The 24944-nt window shown below is 35.3% G+C and overlaps 1 protein-coding gene across 2 annotated transcripts in view; it reads left to right on the forward strand.

The window, feature by feature from the left end:
- Positions 1 to 24944, forward strand: part of SNTG1 (syntrophin gamma 1) — a 371706-nt gene that overhangs the window by 246683 nt on the left and 100079 nt on the right. For both annotated transcript variants that reach the window (XM_048072405.2, XM_066992987.1), the window contains 2 exons: positions 981 to 1111; positions 7502 to 7631. In XM_048072405.2, the coding sequence (XP_047928362.1) occupies positions 981 to 1111; positions 7502 to 7631 (261 nt within the window). The remainder of the gene's footprint in view (positions 1 to 980; positions 1112 to 7501; positions 7632 to 24944) is intronic.

Genomic DNA, 24944 nt, shown 5'->3' on the forward strand with positions numbered 1-24944 from the left:
TTTAATGAAATCAAGTCACTTTCTTTCAGTCTAAATAATAGAAGCAGGCATCTTCAGTCTATAATTCACCCTAAATTAAATACTTATGATGAAGACTGGGAAGACTTAGGTCTTCTTATCTGAGATATACCCTTGTAATGGAATAGAATTCTTCATAAAACCAAATAAGACCTCTGTATGAATTCCTAACATATGTACAAATCCTTTGTCATGGTCCTTTCATTTTCTCAAATTATTTTCAATAATGTATTATGGCTTATAGCCATAATCTATTTCTTAGTTTATAGCCTTGGTGATTCACATGAAAACTCCTGACTTCAAAGAATTTGTAGTAGTCAAGGAGTGGTTTTGGTCTTTTTTCAACATTTGAAAGGGTTATGCAAGCTATAGATGAGGTTACCATTTCTGTTGCATCTGGACCTAAGACTACAGTTTGCATCTATACTTGCTGCTTTTCAGCTTTTTCCCAAAGTTTCATTGCAGTTGAAAAAAGGTTCCTGAAAGCAGACAGAACACTGAAAAATTCAAGAGATTGTTCAAAACAGTGTCCTAGCTTAGTCTTTCTAGCCAGTCAGTTATTTGTTTGGAATTAATCTAGGGAATGTTTCAACAGAGTCAATGTTTTAAGAGCATGTATTATTAGATAATATAAATATTATTAAAAATCTGCTGCTAAGCTAAATTAATGTTCATAGTGATATTTCATGCTTCAAGCACAGAAGATATGTGAACATACGTGTAAAATCTTGCCAAAGCTTTTGTAGAAAAATACAAGGTGTATTTTTTTTTAACATTTATTTTTCAGAAGATACAGGTAAGAAAACATATGAAGCCAGAGATTAAAATAAATAAAGGATGGTGATGCAGGACTGTGGAAAGAAGACTATGAAAAGATTATGAAAAATCTCTTTCTTTCCAAAATCTGCTGAGTATTTACAATAAAGTCCAAAACTGAGAAGGACCTTCTAAATGTTTTTCAGGATACATTATCATGTTCCTCATGGCCAACATCTCCAGGACTTAGGTGGGAAAAAAGGTGGTGTGATCTACGGTTAATTCCACTTCTTCATTCACGGTTTTCCCAGTACCTTCCAGGATCAGATTTGTGCAGGTAAAGAAGTTCAGAAAGTTAAAACTATTGATTTCTTGGTTGACAGATATAAGCCTTAGGGAACTGCCATGTTAGAGGAATAGTGTTATTAGTTCCAATGCAACTGTGAGAGACATGGAACAAAGAAGCGTCCATAAAGGTCCTCCTAGGCCTACCTAGGCCCATATTCTGCTCTGACATCAGCCAGGACCAGGTATTTGGAGAAGACACGTAATCTTCCCACTTGCCCCAAGTGGTCATCACATTTCTTAGTGTGAGTTTTCACTTAGGTCATCATATATAATAATTGCTAATTTTCCTGTCCTCAAAAACTTCTTTCTGAGCATTTTTTTTTTTTTTTGTACCTTTGCTCTTTGCAATGCATTGTGGCATGGAGATCTGCAATGAAATTATGCTTTTGAAAGTGCTTTTTTGTTTGTTTGTTTGTTTGTGTTAAATCTCTTGCCTGATGACTTTGCTGGGTGATATAATCTTGTTAGGGTGTAGCAAGGACCGTCTGCCCCATGGGCAGGGCAAGCCATGAGCACGGGGTGGCAGTAAGGCTGGCCCAGACAATCCATGCAGAGTCCCCCTCCCACCAGCCCTGGCAAAGGAGCAGAGCAGTCCTCGGGATGGTCATCATCCACATCCACTGGGGTGAGTTGGAGCTCATGTAAGGCTAGGGAGTCAGCCTGCAGGTTGGGTTCAAATCAGTGGCATACATATCTGGGCACAAGCATAGCTGATGGTTGTTGTGGTTTAACCCGGCTGGCAGCTAAACACCACACAGCTGTTCGCTCACCCTCCCCCCTCCCTCTCTGGGATGGGGGAGAGAAATGGGAAAGTGAAGCCTGTGAGTTGAGATGAAGACAGTTTATTAAGACAGAATAATAATAATAATAATAGTATTACTAATAATAATGTGTACGAAACAAGCGATGCACAATGCAATTGCTCAGCACCCGCTGACTGATGCCCAGCCTATCCCCGAGCAGCCGGCCCCCCCACCCCGGCCAGCCACCCCTATATATTGTTTAGCATGACGTCAGATGGTATGGAATACCCCTTTGGCCAGTTTGGGTCAGCTGTCCTGGGTCTGTCCCCTCCCAGCTCCTGCTGCACCCCTAGCCTGCCCGCTGGTAGGACAGAGCGAGAAGCTGAAAAGTCCTTGGCTTGGTGTAAGCACTGCTCTGCAACAATTAAAACATCAGCATGTTATCAGCGCTCTTCTCATCCTAATCCAAAACATAGCACCCTACCAGCTACTAGGAGGAAAACTAACTCTGTCCTAACTGAAACCAGGACAATGGTAAACACAAGTGAGGACCAATGCGAGAGCTGCCCAGAGAAGTGGGGGACAGGCTCCCTGCTAACAGCCCTTTCACAGCAGCCTGATCTTGCATACCATGATCTCACCATGGCAGAGGTAGCCTTAAGTGTAGGCAGCTGAGCCCCCAAGATGGGACTGATGGTGGGTGCAGACCCTTCTGACATGGAACACTGCTATTTTCCTATTTGAAAGCTCCTTACTGTTTTCTCCTGTGATGGAAACCTTTCCATAGCTCTGATCATTCTTGTTACCCTCCCTATTTCTTCTCCTAATTTCATAATTTCTCTGAGGAAAGATGATGAGAACTGCAACCAGGGACCCTCATGATTTACATTAAGGCACAATAACGTTTTCTATTTTGTTCTTCGTGTTTTTTGTTTGTTTGTATGTTTGTTTTTCTAATACTGTTGCTTTTTGATTGTCGCTGAGGACTAAACTGATGGTATTCAGAGAATGGTTTACAGTAACTCTTGCATTTCTTTCTTCGGGATTAATAGCTATAGTAGGGTTCTTCATTGCTTATATATACAGATAAGGCTATTTTTTCCTGTGTGTGTTAGTTTGCATGTATTAACATTGAATTTCATTGATACTTCGTCTTCCAATCACTGGGAAAGCTGTCCAAAGCTCATAGTCAGGCTTAAATTTATTGCATCATATAGACCTACAACTTGCCATTCTTTAGTTCAATATTATCCTAGTAAATCAGAATAAATCAGGAAGGAAGACAAGAATATTCTGGAATGATTACTGTTTTTCAAGTGTTATGCAGTCAGACAGAAGGGAAAGTAGCTATTATATGCAACAAGGTAAAGTATATACATAAGATAATTTTAAAAAGTTTTCAGTAACTACATATTTTATGGATTAATTCATCATTCATACATATATATAAATGAAATTCTAATATTAAAATATTCTGTGCATACCGGCTTGTAGGTCATGAACTGGAGGAAAGCTGTGTACAGTTACAGAGTATGTTACTCCATTGCTTCTAACCAATCCGAAACTTTAACTCTTAAATTAAGCACACAGGATGTATCAAGTGTGAGACTGTGAGGACTTACAAACTGAAATAAAAGCTGGCTTTCCCGTGTAGCCATCAAGTCTGAAAGCTTAGGTGTTTGAATCTAGGACGAATGTGTTCTCTTATACCATGACTGATTATCAGGCATTAATGGTTTAAAATTTCCTGTTCCTCCATTTAAAAACATGTAAGATTACCTAATTAATACAGAAAAGCATAATTGATATTTCTGGCTTGAGTGTTTTGTGAAAGAAGCTTCCCAGTCTCTTTTCTCTGTTATGCTCACCCTGACAGTGTTTCTGTGGGTCCTACAGTGAAGTATTGCCACCTGCCTTCAGGGGTGGGTTTATGATCCCCCACAAAAAGCGGGGAAAGAGGACTGTTCTTCAGCCTCAGTTTTGTGTTTGTTTGAGGTTAATTTTATTGTTTTATTGTCGTGGCCTGCTTCCTTTTCATGAGTTCATAGCAAACATTTCAAAGTTGCACAAAAGCTTCCCATGGCCTAAATTAATTCTAAGGGGTATTGTTTCTTCAAAGTACACCACGTAGGTTTGTCAGTCTTTCTTCCTATGCACAGAGTTGAATTTAAAACAAGTGAGTTGATAGTCACTTCACCACTAGATGACCGATAAGCTAAAAACAGCCTATGGCTTCTGATTAATAATAACAAAATTATGTTTACTCGGCTACATGATCCTTCATCTATTGCCCAGAGAACCAAAAACATGAGAACCAAAAGCTACAGTGGCTCATTGGTTGAACTGAAAGAGAGCAGGATATGGATGCCACAGATACAGGAGTTTTTGTTTTAAACTCTCTGTAAAACTTCAGCTCAGTGTTTTGCAGTGGTTGAAATAGAAATAATTAAGAGCATGAAGCATAAAGGGACCAGAATCATAAAAGTCAAATTTGAGATCTGTTCTGCAGTGTACTTTAGATAAGATACTGAACTGAATAGAACTACTCACATGGAAAATTAGGATACATTCAACTATTTGTAAATATAGGGATTTCAAATACAGCCTTCTGCATGAATAAAACACAGGCTTAATGTGCACAATATAGAACCGTACATTACAGAAAAGATTATGTGCAGGCAGTAATGATATTCTTGAGATTTGAATTTCCAGAAAAAATAAATTTACAAGTATATTTGTACAACACTGAATACCTGAATTTATATTCACACCTTGAATAACTACTCTGATAATTTTCCCCTTGTATCCTACCGTGCTGTCTAACATGAGGAAATACACGTACTTAACAGGAAAGAAGAAAGAAATTTGGCAATGAGAAGGAAAGTTGTTTATTATTATTATTATTTTATTTTATTTTTGCCTCAAAAGAGCACAGAACCAACATATACATTGGTAGCAAGACAGCTTACAAGAGTGTTCTAAATTATTGTAAGCATTTTAAAATATGACTCCCTCCCAAAATTTGTTATCAGAGAAAGATAAAAAAAATTTAAAGGGACTGGAAAGGTGAGGACTCTAAAGACCAATATTAAGGAAAGGATATTGAAAATAATGATAAGGAAAGCAACATAAAGTGGACATTAATCCATTACATTTTCTGTAGTTAGTATTTATAAGGTTGTTCTCCCTATATAAAGCATGATAAATTTTAATCTTTCAGAGTTTGAAAATACTGACACATAAATTATCATTCCCACATACATTATTATTCCTCATAATCATATGCTAACTTTTCTAATAGGATGCTTCACACTCATAAATTCCAGAGAGTATTCTTAAGAAATTCCAGAGGATATTCAAGTTAATCTTAAATCTTACTAACTTCAAATTCTTGAATTTCTGAAGGTGCAGAACCTAAGATGTGTACTTGAATAAGAATTAATCTGTTCTTAACTTTTTTTTTCTGTATTAAAAAGTGGTAAATAATATTTTCTATTTAATACATAACATTTATCATATATATATGTAATGTTTGTGTGGTGGTATGTGGCTGGTAGACTAATTCAAGATACTATTACAATAATAGTAATACAGTAATCTAAGGCTATAATAATCTAAGACTAAGACTACCTACTGCTGAGACACATTCAGAAATAGTTTAATACTTAGCCATGCATTTCATAGTCTCCACTTGGATCATATAGACTTCACTTGGTCAAGAGTGTTCTGGACAAATAGTTTGATCTGTGCATGCATAAAATACTTAAGAATATTAGGAACAGTCTACTATGCCCCAAATGCATCAGTGTTTATTGTGTAAGGGAAATTTGTGCATCGTGACTGAATATAGAACATACTGGATTTTCTTTTCTTGTACAGGTTAATATCACATGTTATTAGATTCCTTGGAATCCTACTTAGGTCTACAATAGGCTAAGTAGAAAGAATAAGAGTCCCGAAGTTAACACTATTAACAGTATTTTTCTTGAAAAAGATAATCAGCAAATTGTCTTGAGCATAATGCTGTGTTTTGTATGTAATAACTTTTTTAGCATTTTATTCTGGAAGAATTTTCAATTTATATTTATAGCCGTTTAAAATAAAGGTATAGTAAATAAATATTATTTTAGCATTTAACTACATTAACTACAGATGTAATACTTTAAATAGGGCTTCTTCAAGAACTTTGTCAGAATTATTGTGAAAATGAGTAGTTAGTCTTTAAAAGAATTTTCTATTAGATTGTTCCTCTAGGGATTTAAAGACAGATCACCACTTCTGTAAAAAGGCAACTGAACTGATAAGTTAACTAGTAGATTTAGAGAAACCATTGGTCTCTGCATGATCATGTTAAGATATTTAAGCCTTATCCTCCAGTCAGGAAACAAACAAACAAACAAACAAACAAACAAAATGGCTCTAATTCATTTTTTATGTTTCTCCTAGATGAACAAAAAAGCCTGCACTCGACATAGACACAGCAAAGACCTTTATGGTAGAGACAGATATTAGTTCTACGTTCTATACAACTAGACAATAATTTTGATAACTTAAAATCCTTTTGCAGAATGGAAATCAGTAGCACTCAGTTCTACACTGAAGATAACACTCATTTTGCCCCAGCCACCTCAGAAAATCTGAATGACATGCTTAATTTTAATTGATCACTAATGAATTGGGTTGGGAGAATGCCAGAATACCAGAACTTGGTATTCTCTGCATGCTTAGTAATCTCCTGCTTTTGGAAAATAGTTAATGTTGAGCTTTTGGGGTTCTGAAGCTGGAGACCTGTAAGCCTTCCAAAGGCTCTTAGCCAAAAAGGCTATTTACAGAAGAAGTTAGGTCTGTTACAGCTTTAGCATTTGAAAGTTTTCTCTTGTTCTGTAATTGTTCAGCACTCAGCTATGGAAAGTCAGTCTATAATACATCACAGAACATTGTGTAAATGCCCAGAATGTTGCTGGTGTAGAGACACCCAGGTGGACACTTCTTTTGTCAATGGATGTCTCTTGGCATTTCAGTGCACTTTACTAATCATCCTACATTCAGAAATGCAATTGGAAAAATCATTAATGTTGCCTGGTCAGTTTCGAATTTGCCAGCTTTTACATCAGTAGGTAAAAAGATGATCATTCAGAATCACAATTTGATCACCAAGAGCAGCTAATAAGGTTATGTTCAGACTAACTTTACTGCATTTTAAAAATACAATAGAAAAATGAAACAAAAGTTTTTGAGAAAATGGTACTGTATTCCACCGAATTTATGAATGGTTTACTACAGTCCAATGCACATTTTCCTTCTCTATGACCTGCAGTATTAAAGCATTAAAGCTTTGGTATGCGTCAGCTATTTTACTTGTTTAGCTTCTGAAGTCACGCAGTGTTGGTCAAGATTCCATGGAACTAGTCTATGGGATTTTTGTATAGCTTTATGGAAACTTAATATAATTGACCTTTTAGCATAATCATTTTAATATGTCAGGTATTTGTAAAACAAGAAGACCAGCAATTTATCAGTGTTCAGTGGCTGACCTTCATTGTAGTTGAAAGAAAAGCATTTCTACAAGTATTAAGACAGTATGCTAGAACAGATGAAATTTTCTTCTGACCTGATCTGTTATGACATGTCTATAGGCAAAATGCATTCCAAGTAATTGCTGTGGATGGGGTTTGCAGCGGAATAATTCAGTGTCTCTCTGCTGAAGACTGTATTGACTGGCTACAAGCAATAGCAAGTAACATTTCCAACCTCACAAAGCACAATGTAAGTATGGATCCAAGTAAGCCAGAAGGTTTCCCAATCGTATTTGATTATAACTGTCATAAAAGCCTAATGGGTTCAAACACAGAATTGTCTGCATATAAACAACGCTTGAGGCTGTCCGAGAGAAGTCAAGTCAAGTTTATCGTCTAATAAGACTTTGTGAGAAATCGTTGAATGGGAAAATATTCTCCCCTACAGTCATCTAGTTCACTTCATGGCTATCAGAGTTACATACTTCTGAGCAATACCAGCTAGTATGAGAAACAAAGACCAGACAGAGGAGAAAGACAGGTGTGATAGACAAGCACATATAAAAGCAAAAGGGAATTCTGCATTTTCTTGAAGGTTTAAAAAAAACAAATCTATACAAATATTGTTATGCTCAGATCTGAATAGATATTAGCTCTGTTCGCTTAATGCAAGGCCAATACAGATATTCATTACCAGAAAAGATTAAATGCATTTATGCTTCATGCAGTGTACTTTTAAGGTCTGATCTTGTGGGATAGAGAACCTTTTACTGAAGCAAAGATAAATGTTATGCAAAAGTTTTACTAAACTACTACTAAGCTCCGTTGAAAGCTCTTTCAGACCTACCTAGGATGTATTTTGCATTTGATAGATGGCATGTCGTTTTTAACTTAGAGCTCTATACGATACCTTTCCTGTACTTTCTTGAAAAATACAGAACAAGTGGCTAACTCAATTACTTTGAATTGAGTTATAACAAGGAAGACCTTGAGGTTTTAATTTATATTCTTTCAGATTTCCTTAAATCTGCTTTAGCCTCCCAAACCTAACTCTAAATTTGCTTTTGTTTCAAATACAGGGAATGCATTGAAGGAAGTTGTATTTCTTGCAGTTTTATATTCAAGATGCAAAACTATGTTCCATCTGGCAGCAATATGTAAAAGTTATTGTATTATAAAAACGTGACAGACATGAATTCATCCACCATCTGCAAGCTTCCATGCAATGCAAGCCAACTTTATGGCTATTTATTCCTCCTTGCAATACTGTTACTGTATAGAACTTCTTGCCTACTAGGCATCCTGACAAATGAGAGTGCTGGTTATTTTTTTTCTTGCCATCTTTAGATCAGACTATTAATGATTCCTAATGATTCTTACTATCTAAAGTAGTGTATTTGTTTACTTATAACAGATAGTTGACCCTAAATTTTATCTGATAATACTCTGAGACTGTAATCATGGTTGCTTAGAGTAACTTGAATTTGGTAATACACCATTGTTACATGAAATATTTTCAGTGATTTAAAAATCAGTACAGTATATAATTCTACACTGGTTTCCAGAAAAACAGAAGCAGTGTAGCTGATGTTTTATAATTGGAAATTGCTAATTTTACAGTTATTATGCAAATATTTATATTTACTTTATTTTCCCAAAGACATCCTGTAAAGTAACTGTAATTTATTAGGGCTTATCACAATTGTCAATGAATCTATTTTAGAACTCTCATAAAAGTTCATAGCCCATATGAATTTATGGAATCCAACAAGACTCTCTTTTGCTTGATATACTTTTCTTTTAAAATGTCAGTTGCCAATAAGACTTATTTATTTGACCGTATATGTAAAAAGTGAATCTAAGAACAATAGACACTCAGAGAAAAAAATAAACAAAAAAAAACAAACAAACAAACAAGCTGTTATTCAGAACTATGATAGAGTGAATAGAGGTCCCTATATTTCTTTTTTCCTTTTTTTTTTCAAGATGTTTATTGACATAAAATATCAACAGCATACTTTTGATGCTATTATTTTTCCTCTGTGAGAGGCATTTGATCACAATCATTCTCCCTTTCCGTGGCATCCAATACCAAAGGAACAAAGAGATTGTAGGACTTTATTTAAACTTTTGGACAAATTGCAATATGTTTCACTCCCTTGAATTTTAGTTTCAGTTAACTTCTTATTTTTATCTAAGACTTATGTAAAATAATTTTTTGTTTAAATATCATATGGTTCATCAAAATGTAAACTCACATGCTCTTTCTCACAACTAACTTATGAAACAGAAGGAAGAGGATGAGAATGAGAAAGACTATAATAACTAATTTGTTTCTGAAAACATTTCCTTTGCCAATGTCAGGTTTGTTCTCTGTAGATTTGGGTGGGATTTATCTTGCCTAAGGTTAAATGTCTTAAAGGAGAATGTCTGAAGAATGATCCCCCTGATTTACTTTTGACGTCTGTTTTCTGATGAGATTAATTCCCTCAGGACGTGTCTTTCTTTCCTTTGACTGGTAAGGGACCCTGAGGTGGTGAGTTCAGACTTAGATATATAAGGAGAAGAGTATATCCTGTCACTGGTCTCTTTGTGGGGCAAGAGAGAGTTTCTCTGACTAAATCTAGCAAAGAAATGCCTAGATATTTTGACAGAAAACATGCTAGTTTCAAACAGTAATTCTGAACCATTTTACTTTTTGACACACAAACTGTCTGAAAACAAAGTATCTGATGGTTCAAACCCCACAGATGTGTGTGGCAAAAAGCCATCTTTCCTTCCCTGTATTCCCTTATAGTTGTGAAATGTAAATCCCTGGCTCCAAAATCTCCTATTTGAGCCCATGTTTGAGTTAAATTTTTATAATGATAAAGTCAGAATCTCTTCTGTCATGACACAATACGTTCATGCTTGACACAAAGTTGGTTTGGTTCAGTTGCAGAATCAGCAATGTAGCCAGAGAGAAAGAGAATAACAAAAAGTCACAAGTGGAAGCAAAGACAAAATGTCTTAACGTTATCACCTTTGAAGGAGAGTATTGCTAATTGAGTATAAGTAATGGTGATTGGAAGATGGTGTCTGTAGGCAAACACATTTTGCCTGCAGTGGTTAGACTGTCCATCATTGTACAGTGTGACATGAAACTTGTATTACTATGCCACAAGATAGTTATAGTTTTAATGCAAAGATATAGAAAATGGTATTCTGGCTATTCAAGTACAGATTAAATATATCAATATGCTGACTGATCTAGTTGACTTCATTTCTTTTTAAGTTTTTGTCAAAAGTATTTTGCTATGCAGTCTTTTTCTTTGTATTCTTAGTAAATTAGAGCTGAATTCTCCAGGTTTTATTAGAACTGAATTCTCCAGGGTTTGTGGAATACTGAGAGTGATACTGCCAGTTTTAATCTCTGTAGATCCCCACAAGCCATGGAACAATTACATATGAGATGAAATAGATCCCTTTAAGATTTCAGAACATGAAAATTGACTCGTATATGGTTATGCAACGAACAGGATACTATAGAAATGCACTGTTGAAAGTGACTTAATATTGCACTATAATCAATGATCTGATGAATCCATAAAGGTCATTGATTTCTGAAGGTGGGTTCCTCTCCCACTTGAGTCAATTAAGCTTCATCTGTGTTAAAAAATTAATCAATTAAGCATGTGCTTCAATAAACACAGGGGCTATATCAAGTCCAGAGTTTTCTCTAAGCAGTCCTGAAACTGTAGCTCATGTGCTGAAACCTCAATAGGTTAAATTGAACTGCACTTGGAAACTCTAATTCTTCTGTGAATTGATAAAGTAGAAAAGGGTTTTAGCCCTTTTTATTGCCAGTCTGGATGACAGACCAAAGAGGATTAGAAAGGGAACAATCTGCTGCTTTCACCTTTTTCACCTTTTTTTTTTTTTTTAATCCATGCTCCAAGTAGGAATTTTCAATTCTGCTGTGTCAATTCAACTGTGAACTATTAGACCTTCAATAAGCAACTTATAGGCTGTGTTAGTTTCTGTGATAATTAATACTGATTTCTAATCTTTAACATCTATTTTGTTAAATAATTATATGATGACAGTATCCAATGGGTCACATAACTTTTAAAGAAACTATGCTGTGGAAAAGTATAAGACTACAAAATCACGTGGTCTATAAAGATCTACCTATTGCCAGTACATCCCTAATTTATGTGGTACAGTTTTTGAAGGGACTTAGAGGTGGTATTTGTAATGGCTTTATCGGGGTTAAGATTTTACCAAAGGAAGTTTTCAAATGTAGTCCAATTCAAAATTATTTGGGTGCCCCAAAAGATTATTTGGGTGCCCAGCTCTACAAAGACAGCACATTTCCACTTCTTACCTTGAAGCTATTAGCACTTGACAGAGAAGAAACAACGGGAACTTCGTCAGCCAGGAATGACAGGCAACTGAGTTAAGGTTGCCAAGCAGGAGGTGACAGAAAGATAATTTTAAATTTATCTTGGGAATGTCCATAAGATCTTGCAATATTTATTACCCAGTAACTTGACATCATTCCATAATGGCAATTTTTTCTGTGTGAATCTTGCAAAATACCATGAATGTGTAAAATTACTGAGGTACACTTATGTTGGAGATAGAAACATGATGATAGGGTGAAAGCAGCAGAATTAATAGGTCTACAAACTTAATGTGATTTTGGGCACATCATATTTTCCTGAACTTAAGCTTGTATTTTGAACAGTTTCAAAAATTCAATTGAGATCATAGATTTAATCATATGCTTAAAATATAATGACTAATGAAAGGAACTGCTTCTAAGATGAACAATATATTTGTCCTTACTTTCACTGGAGAAAAGAGAACAATAATACCTAATTATATAGATCTCTATAATGTTGAAATTCAGGTATAGGAACTGTGTAAGTCATTAGGTAGAGGGAGAGAAAAACAATACAAAACAAGAGGAAAAAAAGCAGTTCAGATGAGTATGAATTGTTTTCCTTGTGGGAAGAATAAAATATCACAGAACTACATTCAGTGCTTAGTAAGTTTTTAAAAGATGTTCACTCTTCTTTTTTATTTTTTTTTTTGGTGAATGTAGTACCAGTAAGAACATACAGTGGAATGCTATGTTGCGTGAATAAATCATGTCACTTATATGAAGTGAACAGATTTCACATTTCAATTTTTTATTTGAAATAGCATGGCAAGCCATCAAAAAGCTCTGATGTTAGTCATTTTGGATTTCGCAGGGATTTTCAGCTCTTAGATGCCCTGTGAAGTATTACAATAAAAATAAACTTTTTGATGGTCACTAAGCTGTGCACATTTGGAGCAAATCCAAAAAGAACAGTATTAGTATCAAACCTCATATAGTAGCGTATTCTGTAGTAGTGCAAAAGGTAAATACTGACTATTGTCTAGAAATTGAAAACCTTTTAAAATGAAGACAAAAAAATAGGGAGGATAGGAAGTCTTCAAAAGATTCTTAGTAGTTTTTTTTTTTTTTTCCTATATGATCTGTTTTTCCCAAAATGGAACATAGGTAACAAATTACTCAGAAAAATTGGATGTTATCTGCTAAAATGTATGTTCAACTGTTTTCCATGCAATATTAAGTACTCAAGCGTTTACAGAGTTCTGGTTCTTCATTTCTTCGTTTTGCTTTCCATTCTAGACCTTGTAAAGGGAATCACAGAAGTCTATTCCAATACTGATATTTAGTCTTTATTCCAATACTGATTTAAAACTGTGAAATGTAACATAATGATGTCATAGATGTGTTTTTTTTCATATGTGGTTTCCGTGAGGCACATTGATATAAGTGAATAAATGTAGCAATGCAGCATCAAATCTACATAAATGAAGTCTTTTCTGTTTTTCCGTCCCTTTTAAAGTGGGACGTTACCAGTCTGACATCATAAACCACATTTTTTCTATGTCCCTTTTATCAAATGTTACATAGCATCTTGTCTCATATTCACTTACATTTTGTGCAATTTTCTGTATGTATTATTTTAGTAACTGTTGCTTTTACCTTGCTGATAAGTTATATCCTCTTGCATGTACTGATATAGCTGCAAAGAAAGGATAGGTCTTTCCAAACTTTCTTGCTGTTACTCCAGTGTGTTTCATCTGCATTTTTATAATTTACTTGAATTTGAAGGACAATGTCTAACGTGTGGTAGGTCAGGAAAACAGTGAAAGAAAAGAATAGTAATTAAATGTGCTCTTATACCTTCTAAAAGATTTAGCATTTTCCAGAATAGTCAGCTTGTCTGGGAAACTTGTAACAAGAAACATCTGCCTTCGTGGCTGGAGCATTTGTATATGGTGACATTCTGATTGTGGTGACAATGCTCATCATTAAGACATTTAATCTTGATTTGAAAAATATGTTGTAAACTTTAATTAATCATGATAGCTTTTTCAAATGAAATAAAATTGGACTTTCTGTACCAAACTTCTTCCAAATGCTCAAACTATTTTTAATAATAGCTTTTCAGTTTAACTGTATGTAGAATCACATCTTGCAGCAGTCAATAATATCTAATAAAAGTTTTATCATCTGTGCTGTTATAAATTACCATCTATACATCTCTAAAATATCATGTAAGAGAAATAATGTCCTTAGAGACAATAAAATCAAAAGCCCAAATGTTCCTCAAACAGAAGAGCTACAGTGTACCTGTTAAATTGAAGCCTTAAAAGAAAGCCACACAATACAGATGCAAGAGAATATTTTTGCAGTTTTATCTATATAATGGTGTCACACAGCAAAGAATCCATGCACTTTCTCTGGTTCATCCAGTTTTGTATGGAGTTAAATGAAACAAGGTAGCCTTGGTATTTAGACAAAAGCAAAATGTGAGAATATATGATATTTTGTTTAATCTATGTAAAATTTATATTAAGTTGTGAGACTACTTTTCCTTCATTCTATTATTGTTGAAGGCTTAAACTGACATGCTATAGAAAAGTCCATGCTCTTTTTGGTTGCAAGACACTTTAGAGAGATGCCTTGACATCCCACCCTGATGAAGGATAGCAAGGAACCTGTAGTGAAGAAAAAAATAAAAGTTTCATTATTGGTTTAAAGTGGCAAAGAAAGAATTACAGGAATAAAAGCAGTAGGACCAGTCTGACTGGCAATGCAGGTAAGCCACTTGGGTTTTTGCAAAGAGGCAGCACACAGAAAAAGAAAGTACTCATTAATAAGTCACCCTTTCCTGCCAAAATGCCAGGCTGCCCTTTTAGTAACAGTTGGAGACTTCCAGCTACTTTGACCTGGTTTTTGTTGTGCAGGAAACTGTTCAATATTCCACAATTGGTTTATTTTAAGTAAGAGTGTGTTGAAAGTGGCTACTGAATCACAAACTGCTGTTGATAAAACAGCAACTGGGAACTGGGAAGGAAGGCTAGGCAATAATGACCTTCCTTTTTGTATCCATCCTCTCTGCAGTCCAAAAGAAACCCAAAACCACAAATAAAAAGAAAAACATGAATATCATTATTTGTATTTTAAAGCAAGCTTAACTTGTTTTTACATCCCTTTCCTGTTACTCACCTTTAGAATATGTTTTAAATGGGGGTTACATCAAAAGCTTTGCCTTTCTTCCACAGCCAATTGAAAAAAAAAAAAAAAAAAAAAGAAGGAATTAAAAGAAATTGCAATGCACTCAAAGAGCCATAACACACCTCAGGGTATACATTATTAGTAGGCTAATGTGTTGAAAGCACTTTCTCCGTTTGGTTGTCTTGCTTCATAAAGTGCCATAGACATCCAGTGCATTCTGGTAGCACATAGCTTATATTTGCCTGAGGAAGAGAATGAATCAGAGATCCACCACAGAGAGGTGGGGGAGAAGACAGGAATTTCAGTCATTCAGGGACAACTTCAAGAGACGGGGGCAAACAAGTCCAGCAGACAGGAACAGAGGCAAAACAACAAAGTACTGATAAGCAGAAACTCCTGCAAAGGAAATGTGCCCAAGATCGTTTGGATTTGCCATTTCTCTGCTAACAAAATGAGTTGTGAAAATTTGTGGCAAGTTTCTTCTCTCCTAATAGTACCCCACATAGTAGTTGTGGCAGGCAGCTGTGAGGAAGGTCTGAAATTACAGCCATGCTGATGGCCTGTGTGGTCATTGCATATGATTGCAAGAGTTTTTGTTTGTTTGTTGTTTATTTGTTTCAGAAAATGAGGACATTACATGCAAATCTTATTAGAAAGAATGCTATTGATGTCATGAAGTCAAGCATGAAAAAATAAGAATGAAGTACCTTGATTTCTTCTTTTTGCCGAATGCACAGCACTCTGATTTACTGCACTTGAGAGTGAATTACTAATTTCTTTTTAGGATTTTTACCTTTTAAAGCCATTTATAATTACCATATGAAAGTTTTAATCTTAAAAAAAAAAAAAAAAAAAACTTTTATAACAATTTTACAGGTTGAAAAACAGTATTTTCTTCATCATATGAATCACTGTAATACAGTTAGCCAAAGGATTTTTTTTATTATTATTTTTTACTGCATTTATGGAATCACTTGAGACAACTTTGATCTTAAATAAACCTGCCTTAGAGGTAGATAACATTAAGCACAACTTCCATTAACTTCTTTGAAACTACCTGATTTCCCACTCTTTCTGATAGTGTTTCAAGTTAGAAATCCTATAAAAGTTATTGTTCATGAAGGAAAATATTTGGCTTAAGTAGTATTCTGTAATTAATTCAGGAATTCGTTGTCAAATAATGGATTTGTTGAGGAATTTGTTTCTGCCTTAACCAGAAAATGTTTTGTTTTCCTAGATTTGTCTAATTCTTCATAACATATAACTTTCAACTTTGCTAAGAAGTGAAACAGATCCCAGAGATGCAGCATTCTTCATACAATCATGAATTTTACTCTTTACTAAATTATTCTTTTAGGAACCAGATAAAAATATAGGAATAGAAATAAATTTAAGTCTTGAAGGTATAATATGTAAGTTTGTGGGTGACACTAAATTGGGAGGGGCTGTTGGCTGCACTGAGGATAGAGAGGCCTTACAGAGAGATCTTGACAAATTAGAGAGCTGGGCAATCACCAATGGTATGAAGTTTAACAAGAGCAAGTGCTGCACCTGGGAAGGGGAAACCCTGGCTATATGTACAGACTGGGGGACGAGAGGCTGGAGAGCAGCCATGAGAGATCCCAGGGAAAGGGATCTGGGGGTTTTGGTCAATGGCTAGTTGAATATGAGTCAGCAGTGTGCCTTGGCAGCCAGGAGGGCCAGTCCTACCCTGGGGTGCATCAGGCACAGCATTGCTAGCTGGTCAAGGGTAGGGATTGTTCCACTCTGCTCTGCGCTGGTGTGGCCTCATTTTGAGTGCTGTGTGCAGTTTTGGGTATCAAAATATAAGGACATAGAACTAATAAAGAATGTCCAAAGGAGGGCTACAAAGATGCTGAAGGATCTAGAGGGAAAGATGTATGAGGAGTGGCTGAGATCTCTTGGTTTGTTCAGCCCCGAGCAGAGCAGGCTGAGGGGAGGCCTCATGGCGGCCTGCAGCTCCCTCACGAGGGGAGTGGAGGGGCAGGCGCTGAGCTCTGCTCTCTGGGGACAGCGACAGGACCCGAGGGAACGGCATGGGGCTGGGACAGGGGAGGGTCAGGCTGGGTGTTAGGGAAAGGTTCTTCACCAAGAGGGTGGTTGGGCACTGGGACAGGCTCCCCAGAGAAGTTGTCATGGCACCAAGCCTGCCAGAGTTCAAAAAGTGTTTGGACAACACTCTCAGACATATGGTTTAATTTTTGGGTGGTCCTGTGTGGAACCAGGAGTTGAACTTGATGATCCTTGTGGGTCCCTTCCAAGTCAGGATATTCTGTGATTGTATGATTCTAATTAAATGGTCTCACAGAAATGTTATGTGTGTGTCCCTGAAAAGGCAAGATCCCCTCTACACAAACTGTCTACATAGTCAATGGATAAAAGAAAATGTCTTTAAGATGTAAAGAAAGTGAACCAGTCCTCCTAACTTAGACACTTACTTCTATCCCATTAACTATATAAAGAATGAAGAGATCTCTAGAGGGTAATTCAATCTCCTTGAATTAAGTACCTACCTCTCCCACTTCTAATAGGAAATGGCAAGAGGGTACTTTAGCATAATAGCCTACAGGTTTTAAGAGTCACCCTGACATGAGCAACAGGAGCTGTCCATGCTACTTGGCCTTCAGGGCTGGCACTGTCCACCCCTAGCCAAAGTATGTCCAGGGACAGAGCAGGACTGAGGCTCCACTTCCCCTTCAAGACACTGTCCTCTTGGCTGTCCATTGAGCCATGTGTGAAATTCATGCTCATGCAGGGAAGTAACCCTTGCTTCCCTTGCTGTTTACCAGGAAGCAAGGGTTGGTTTTCTAGGATGTAGCTCTCAATCGGGCTATCCCTTGAGTAGGAGCATTGCTTAAGTGCAGTACATGCATGCTTCTCACCTTCAGCCTGATAACCCAATGTCCTGTATCATGGTTGGGTACACCGGTGTTACCTGTCATGACCAAAATGGACACAGGCACTTCGCTCCCTATACTACAGCACTGCTTTTATTTTTGCAGATTTTTTAACCCAACTCAATTCACAAATCTCGTTAACAGTGCAATTCCCCCAGTTGTTTTCGGCCAACTAAAAGTTTGAGAATACAGGGTGGATATACAGTTAGGAAGAGAGAAGTCATTGCAAACTTCTTCAACCATGTTTGCTATGAATGAGCAAGAGCAGAAAAAACAGGCCTCAGACAGATGTCTTCAACTGAGCATCTGAGAATTTTCTATATTTGCGAATGCTATAGTCAGGTAAGCATTCTTTACCTTTTTCCCTACTTCTCTGTCTTAGATTTTCCATTGCAATCCACAAAAGTTTTAGAACTAAGAAAAAGTGGAAAAATGTCTCATTTTTGAGTTCAGATTAAAATTCATGCTTCTCTGAGATGCTGTCACATGCATAGGATATGTTCCCCACCATTCTGAAGTACTAAGGCTTCCTAATTCGTGACATAATAATTACTGCAAAACTAGCCCACATAGCTCTGGGGAAGGCAGATTGTTGCAAAACTTCACCTTTCTTTTCAAGCAATGGACTCGTTATTGCTGAATAAAGAATATGAATGAAAAAATTCATTTTCTTTTTTCCTATTTTCCTTTCCATTTACTGTGGCTGTAGCTTTTGCACCATGCAGGTGCACAGATTGGGGAAAATACAAGTTTTACTGGGAATTTCTAGATATATGTGCTTAATATTCCTTTGCTGGAAAACCAACCTACAGCTGTTGTTTAGATTTAGGAGAACTCCTAACATCCATATTATTGATTTAATAATTCTACTCAGGAAAAAGAAAATACTCCTCATATGTGGTACTTATTCATTTTACTAATGTTAAACTCATTCTGTTCAGGAAAAAAAAAATACCATAATGTCTTAGGTAAAATGCTGTCATCAGTAAATGATCTAGGTATGAATCTCAAAGAGATAAAGAGGTAACAGCTAGATGTGGGATTGGAACGAAGTTTAGAGAAAGGTGCATGACTGTGATTGCACATGTGGCTTGGTGTCACAGCATGGGCTGCGTTGTGCAGCTCAGCTGCTCTTATGTTGGACAAAGTCTGTGTTTTCCAGATGATACCTTATATATAAACTCTTTTGCTTATTTAAATGAGCTGTCTGTAAGGGACCATGAGGATATGCATAAGGGTGCCCTTGCTTAATTACTGCTAAACGTGATACATTTTTTTACAGTATAGATAGATAGATACAGATAGATAGATAGATAGATATACAGATAGATAGATAGATGCTTTTTAAAAATGAGTCATGTTTTCAGTAAAGAATCACAATCTCCCAAAAGTCACTCCTCTCTGAAACCCAAGATGACATAATTCAGAAATACTGAAATGCTGGAACCTGGCAAGGGTTGTGCTGCTTGGCTCCCTGCCTGCTGGCTAGGCTGCCTCAGAAGCTTAAGCATTTGTATCGAGTGAATCTGTGGCTATATTGCACTGTGGAAAAGATAAACTGGAGGTCCCAGTTTATGGAAGAGTGTAGAGAGATAGTTAAAACATCATGGAAGCAAAATGGTAGAATAATCTAAACTCTAGAAGGGAGAATAAATGAAAAGTTTAATCCTTCAAACTGTTAGTAGGTTGATTTTATTGGAAAATGTTCACTGACATTCAGACACCTGTTTTAGTGTTTCAGATTCCCTTCCTGCTCTACTGATCTTATTAGTCATTTCCGTATTCTGAGATGCCACAAAGGGCTTTCTTATCATGGGTTTTCCTGAGATACTCCAGATGTCTGCAAAGCAACTCTTAAAGTTTATTATTATAAGAGGAGTCATAGAAATGGAAAGGCAAATATGAAGCAAATCTTAAAGGACATTAGCATTATAATTAATAAATACTATAAAAGTGAGCAATGCCTACATAGATGTTTGGGCTTTCAGCAGTGAGCAGAGTCATTTAATTCTACATACTTGTATATGATATAATTGTTAGAGGGTGTGAATATTTTATGCTTACCATTTGTTCTTTGCCAGGCTGAAAACACAGGCTACTCATAAACTTATATTTTAATAGTGTGTGCATTCTATTTAATTGTTGGTCTCATTTTGTAGCAGTAGGAATAATAATTTTAAAGGTATTTTTATTTTGACATCATATGTAGGGTATTTCAGAGGAAGAAATATCTTCTTAGGCTAACACAACCCTTAAGGAGTTGTGGTGATAAACTTTCTTTTTCAAGTTTCTCTTTAAATATTGATAAATTTTAGTATATATGCATATTTAACATCAGAATTATTACTTTTTGCATCATATTAATATAAATGGATCCTGATATGACTGTATAAACAATCTATAATTTTTTAAATACTATAGAAAATAAAACTCTAAAAGATGACTTTGACAAGCTGTTTTAAACAGTTTAAACTGTTAATAAGTGGTCAGTGTGCCTAAAGAAATAGTCAGTATACCCCTCCATAGCTGAGGTTTCACTGATAGCAATAGAATATTTTGCAGAGTATGCCTGTACCTTTATTAAGCTAGCTACTCCTGCTACAGCAGGAGGAAGATTAGCACGTTTATTTACCAAACAGTAACCATAAATAGCACTTTCATGTCAAAATGTAATGAGCAGAAGTCAGGAAAACAAAGTATGCAATTTGGATAAAAAGAGAATTGTCCCCAGGTTCTGAGAGCAGCTAGAACTCCCTAAGGCTTGCAGATGATCCTAACAGTAAATTAAGCTGCCATTCACTTAGATGGTCAGGTTGTAGGCCAAACCTAGCTTAAAGCAATTATAGCTGACTGACCTCTATTTAGTCTTCTGACCTCAAACTCTCTTCCCATTACCTTTGTAAGTTCATAGAACAAATCACAGCACAAATCATAGCTTATGCATGTTATGCTTATAAGGTTTTTAAACCCTGAAACTGGACTCTCAGAAACTTCCTGCTTGCTCCTGGTTATAATACTATTCATTTGTTATGTTGGAGTGACTTAAAAGGCAGTTTACTTCATGATCAAGTCATCAGCAAATAATAATATAATAAAAAATTGACTTGCAGCATTACTGATCTGTGTAGTTCAACTGGCAATATAAGTTTTTATCTGATCACAACACTTACAAATCCAAGGCATGTTTTTTCTTCTGTATTTGAACAGACAAAAAACCTTCACCTCCAAGAACATTAACCTCTCAGCTTGAAATGTCATCTTGCATTTTTTATGCTGCTGTATTCTTTCCCAACTATTAGAAGACAAGAAAAGTTGATATTAATACTGGAGTTATTTTCAACACTGGCACTCTTTCATCACTCTGTCTTCAGCTTCTTAGCAGTTCTTTGTATTGTCTTTGTTACTCTGTCTACTACTGTTATTTCAGTAGTATTTCCTGTAGAGCATAGGGGAATCTGCCAATAGTGTTGCCTCTTCAAAGGAACTTTTTTGACATTATTGTATATGAACACTTGTGTCACAAAAAAATAATAAGCTTATTTTCAATAAATAGCATGTGAATTCATATTCCACTAGTCCATTGGAAGAAAGTGCAAGAAGGAACGTCTTGGCAAAATGATGAGATCTTCCTTAACCTAAGCACAGGAGACTAAAAACAGAGTAGAATTAAGTTGTTACTAAGAGTGGGCTTGGGAAGTATAGCATAAGTATGTAGAAATGTGGCAGCACTAGATGAGATTTGCTCAGCAGGGAAGCAGCAAGGATGAAAAGAAATAGTTTTCACATACACCAGTGATAAAAGAGACAGCAAGGAAAAGGCTGCTTCACTGCATACCGAAAATAAAATTACTGATAGATGATGAAAAAATGTCAAAGTATTTAATGCTCTTTTGGGTCAGCATTTACTCAAACGGTCAGTTGTAAGCAGACAGTTCTGACCATTGGTAAGTGTGACACAGTCCTGAATAAGGTTGGAATACGTTAGAGACAAGACAGGGAACTACTTGTACATTAATGAGAAGAGCTTCAAGTACATACATTCTTTATCGTCCAAGCCAGTACAAATATATATATATATACAAAATATATATAATATATTAAACATATATATAGGAGTTAGAATACTTACGTCAACTGTGTCCTATTTATATTAGTCAAAAGCTACAAAAGATTGAAAATCTGTTCTAAATCCATTTGATGCATACAGAAATATTCTAGATCAAATAAATAGTAAAGTACACATGATAGGTTCTGTGTGGTTTAAAACACACAATGAAGAGAGCTGCAAGGGTAAAAGCTTTCTTTATACAGCTCTGAGTTCATTACTATTTTTTTCAGTTGTGAACAGCTTAAAAGTAAATATTTCACAAATTGTATTGTGTTAATACTCACCTAATTACTCCTAAGTACAGTTAGTACTCATAGTGAAAGAATAATTCTGTAGTTGATATATGAATTGCTGCTTTCATTCAGTTTGGGGATTATTTTTTTTCTTCCTGGGTTTTGAGATTACGCTGTCGCAAGTAGCCTATTCTTTATGAATAGACATGAATGATATTATTCAGATATTTAATTGCTTCGTTCAGTTCTAAACTTTCCAAATAACACACAATTCTGATATATATAATTATTTTAAGTGTCATTATATTAATGTGAAGTTTATACAGCTACATCCCACACTATGGCAATATATAACAATGTAACCACACAATTGTACTCCTTGTACATCATCCATTTTCATTGCAGCTTGACATACATATTTCACGTGTTATAAATTGTAGCTTTTGTGTTCTTCTACTCATGTAATTGTTCTCATGGATCATTATACCTTTGCTGAATAATGTTCCCTGTGTTTTGTTTTTGCTTTTTTTTTCAGTCTTTTCACTATAGTGCTGTAGTAAGCATGTATGATTGCTAACTAAAACTTCAGTAGAGTAAGGAGGAAAAATGAGGTGGAAAAAAATTTAAATGTTTAACTTATTCTAGTAATTTAAGTGTTTAAGTGTACCTTTGATAGTACATTTTATTGTTGAGGCTCAGAGAACTTGACCCACTGATATCTTGAAAAGATGAAATGCTGTTTGTATGTATTAACTTATGAAAATGTTTTCATTTCAACTACAAAAACTATTGATATAGCAAAAAAAAAAATCTATACTTTTGAGTACACAATCTCTTTTACTACTGAAATGAAATTAGTTAGTGAGTTGCTGTTCTGAAATCTGTGGAAACAGATGCACTTTCAATGAAAGATTTTAAAAATGTTTCTGGAACTTTATATGCTATGTTACAACTCTCACTCATGCACAGATATGTCATCTTAAAATGGACTAGAAATTTGTATTTTTTTCTTTGTTAAAAAAATGATTTTAAAATATCATATTTAGCTTAGTATCATGCAGTGAAATCCAATAAAAATTCACAGTTTCCTAATAAGTAAGCCTGAAATCCACATTAACGCAAAAGTCATCTTTAAATTTTCTTTTGGTACCTCCAGTGCTGGTCTTAGTCATTCTTAATGGCAAGAAACTGGTAATTCTTAAAAGGATAATTCTGATGATTTTTAATTATTCAAAACTTTTCTTATTTAAGGATTGCAAGGTCATATCCAAGGAGAGGAATGTATACTATCAATTACTACTATGTAAGTTTAACATTACTGTTGTCAAAATAGAAATGGTCTTCAATGTTTCTTTAGCTTTTAATGGGCTTCTTATAAATAAAAATTAAAAAAAAAAAGGAAAGCAAAATAAAAAAAAAAAGAGTCTGGGCTTCAAAATTATGTGATTTCTACCATGCCTTTTTTTGGACCATATTGATCAGTATTTGAGCATTTCAGAAATACCAGAAAATACTTAAGAAAAGTCCACATTTTCCTTCATATTTTACGATTACATTAGAATTCTTGAATTCTTATGAGATTAAATTGGAGATAAATAGAAGGAATGTTATTCTTTAGAAGGGAACTAAATTCAGGACTTTTCAAGCTAACGGCTTAGTAGCTTTTTGGGAGAAAGAGGTCCAGTTGTTCCTACTTAACGCAATGCAGAGTCTACATGGCAAAAGAGTTTCTCATTGAAACAAAGCTCACAGTACAGTTGAATACAGTGCTAGAGTTAGTGAGTAAATAAAGTGCAGACTGCTGTGAGTCAGACCTATTGTGTGTAAGGTAGGAGGGAGAAGTGTTTTGTAAAATAGGAGGACATGACCTTTAAAAATAAAAATAAGAAAGTAGTTTTGTAGTGTGAATTGTGATGTGAATTAAGATGAACTGTTAGCTTTCAGCAGAAATAAGAACTGAAAACACAAGGCTTTTATAGATAACTCAGTGACATATGAGAATATTTATTTATTTATTTAACATCAAATTTAGCAGTTGTATTAATACCTAGTTCATTATCATTTGAACCTAATGCCTCAACAACTATTTCATATTATGTCAAACAAATCATTTAAGTAACATAATACCAGGAGATCTTTTAACTTACTTGCAAGCAGGTTGTTATCTGGTGCTGTCAGCCAAATTCTTTCATAAATATTGCTGTTCTTTCTGAGAGCTCCAAGGGAATAAAAGTATGTAATATTTTTAGACAGAAAAGTGAAATGTGACACAATACAACATTAGTTGCTATGTTTTTTGTTGTTGTTTTTTATCCAATCAAACTAAAGTAATCTGAACTTTGGGGTGATGGTGGGATGATGGATGATACAGTACTAAACTATACAGAAAGTATACTATAAAGTATACTATAGTACTAAAGACTACAGAAAAGCTCTTTAGCTTCATTGCCGCTGGTAAACATATTTGTTTATGCCATTGGCAACCGGGAAATTTATTGAAGTTTGCCTTTAGGAATTCATTTAGACCTGTGCTATGGTATAAATTGTATTTTAAAAAATCACTATTTACATCTCTACAGGGCACTAGGTTAATATGTTAACCTAATTAATGGTAGGTTAATGTTAGGAGGGTTAATTGTCTCGTGTTATACGTAATTGTGTAAAATTCCCCATTTCTTCTGTCATTTTACTACTCACTTTTTCTTATAAAATGCAAAATTGTGAACTGTAAATGTTGTCT

This window comes from Anser cygnoides, chromosome 2 (genome assembly GCF_040182565.1).
Source record: "Anser cygnoides isolate HZ-2024a breed goose chromosome 2, Taihu_goose_T2T_genome, whole genome shotgun sequence".
Classification (NCBI taxonomy): domain Eukaryota; kingdom Metazoa; phylum Chordata; class Aves; order Anseriformes; family Anatidae; genus Anser; species Anser cygnoides.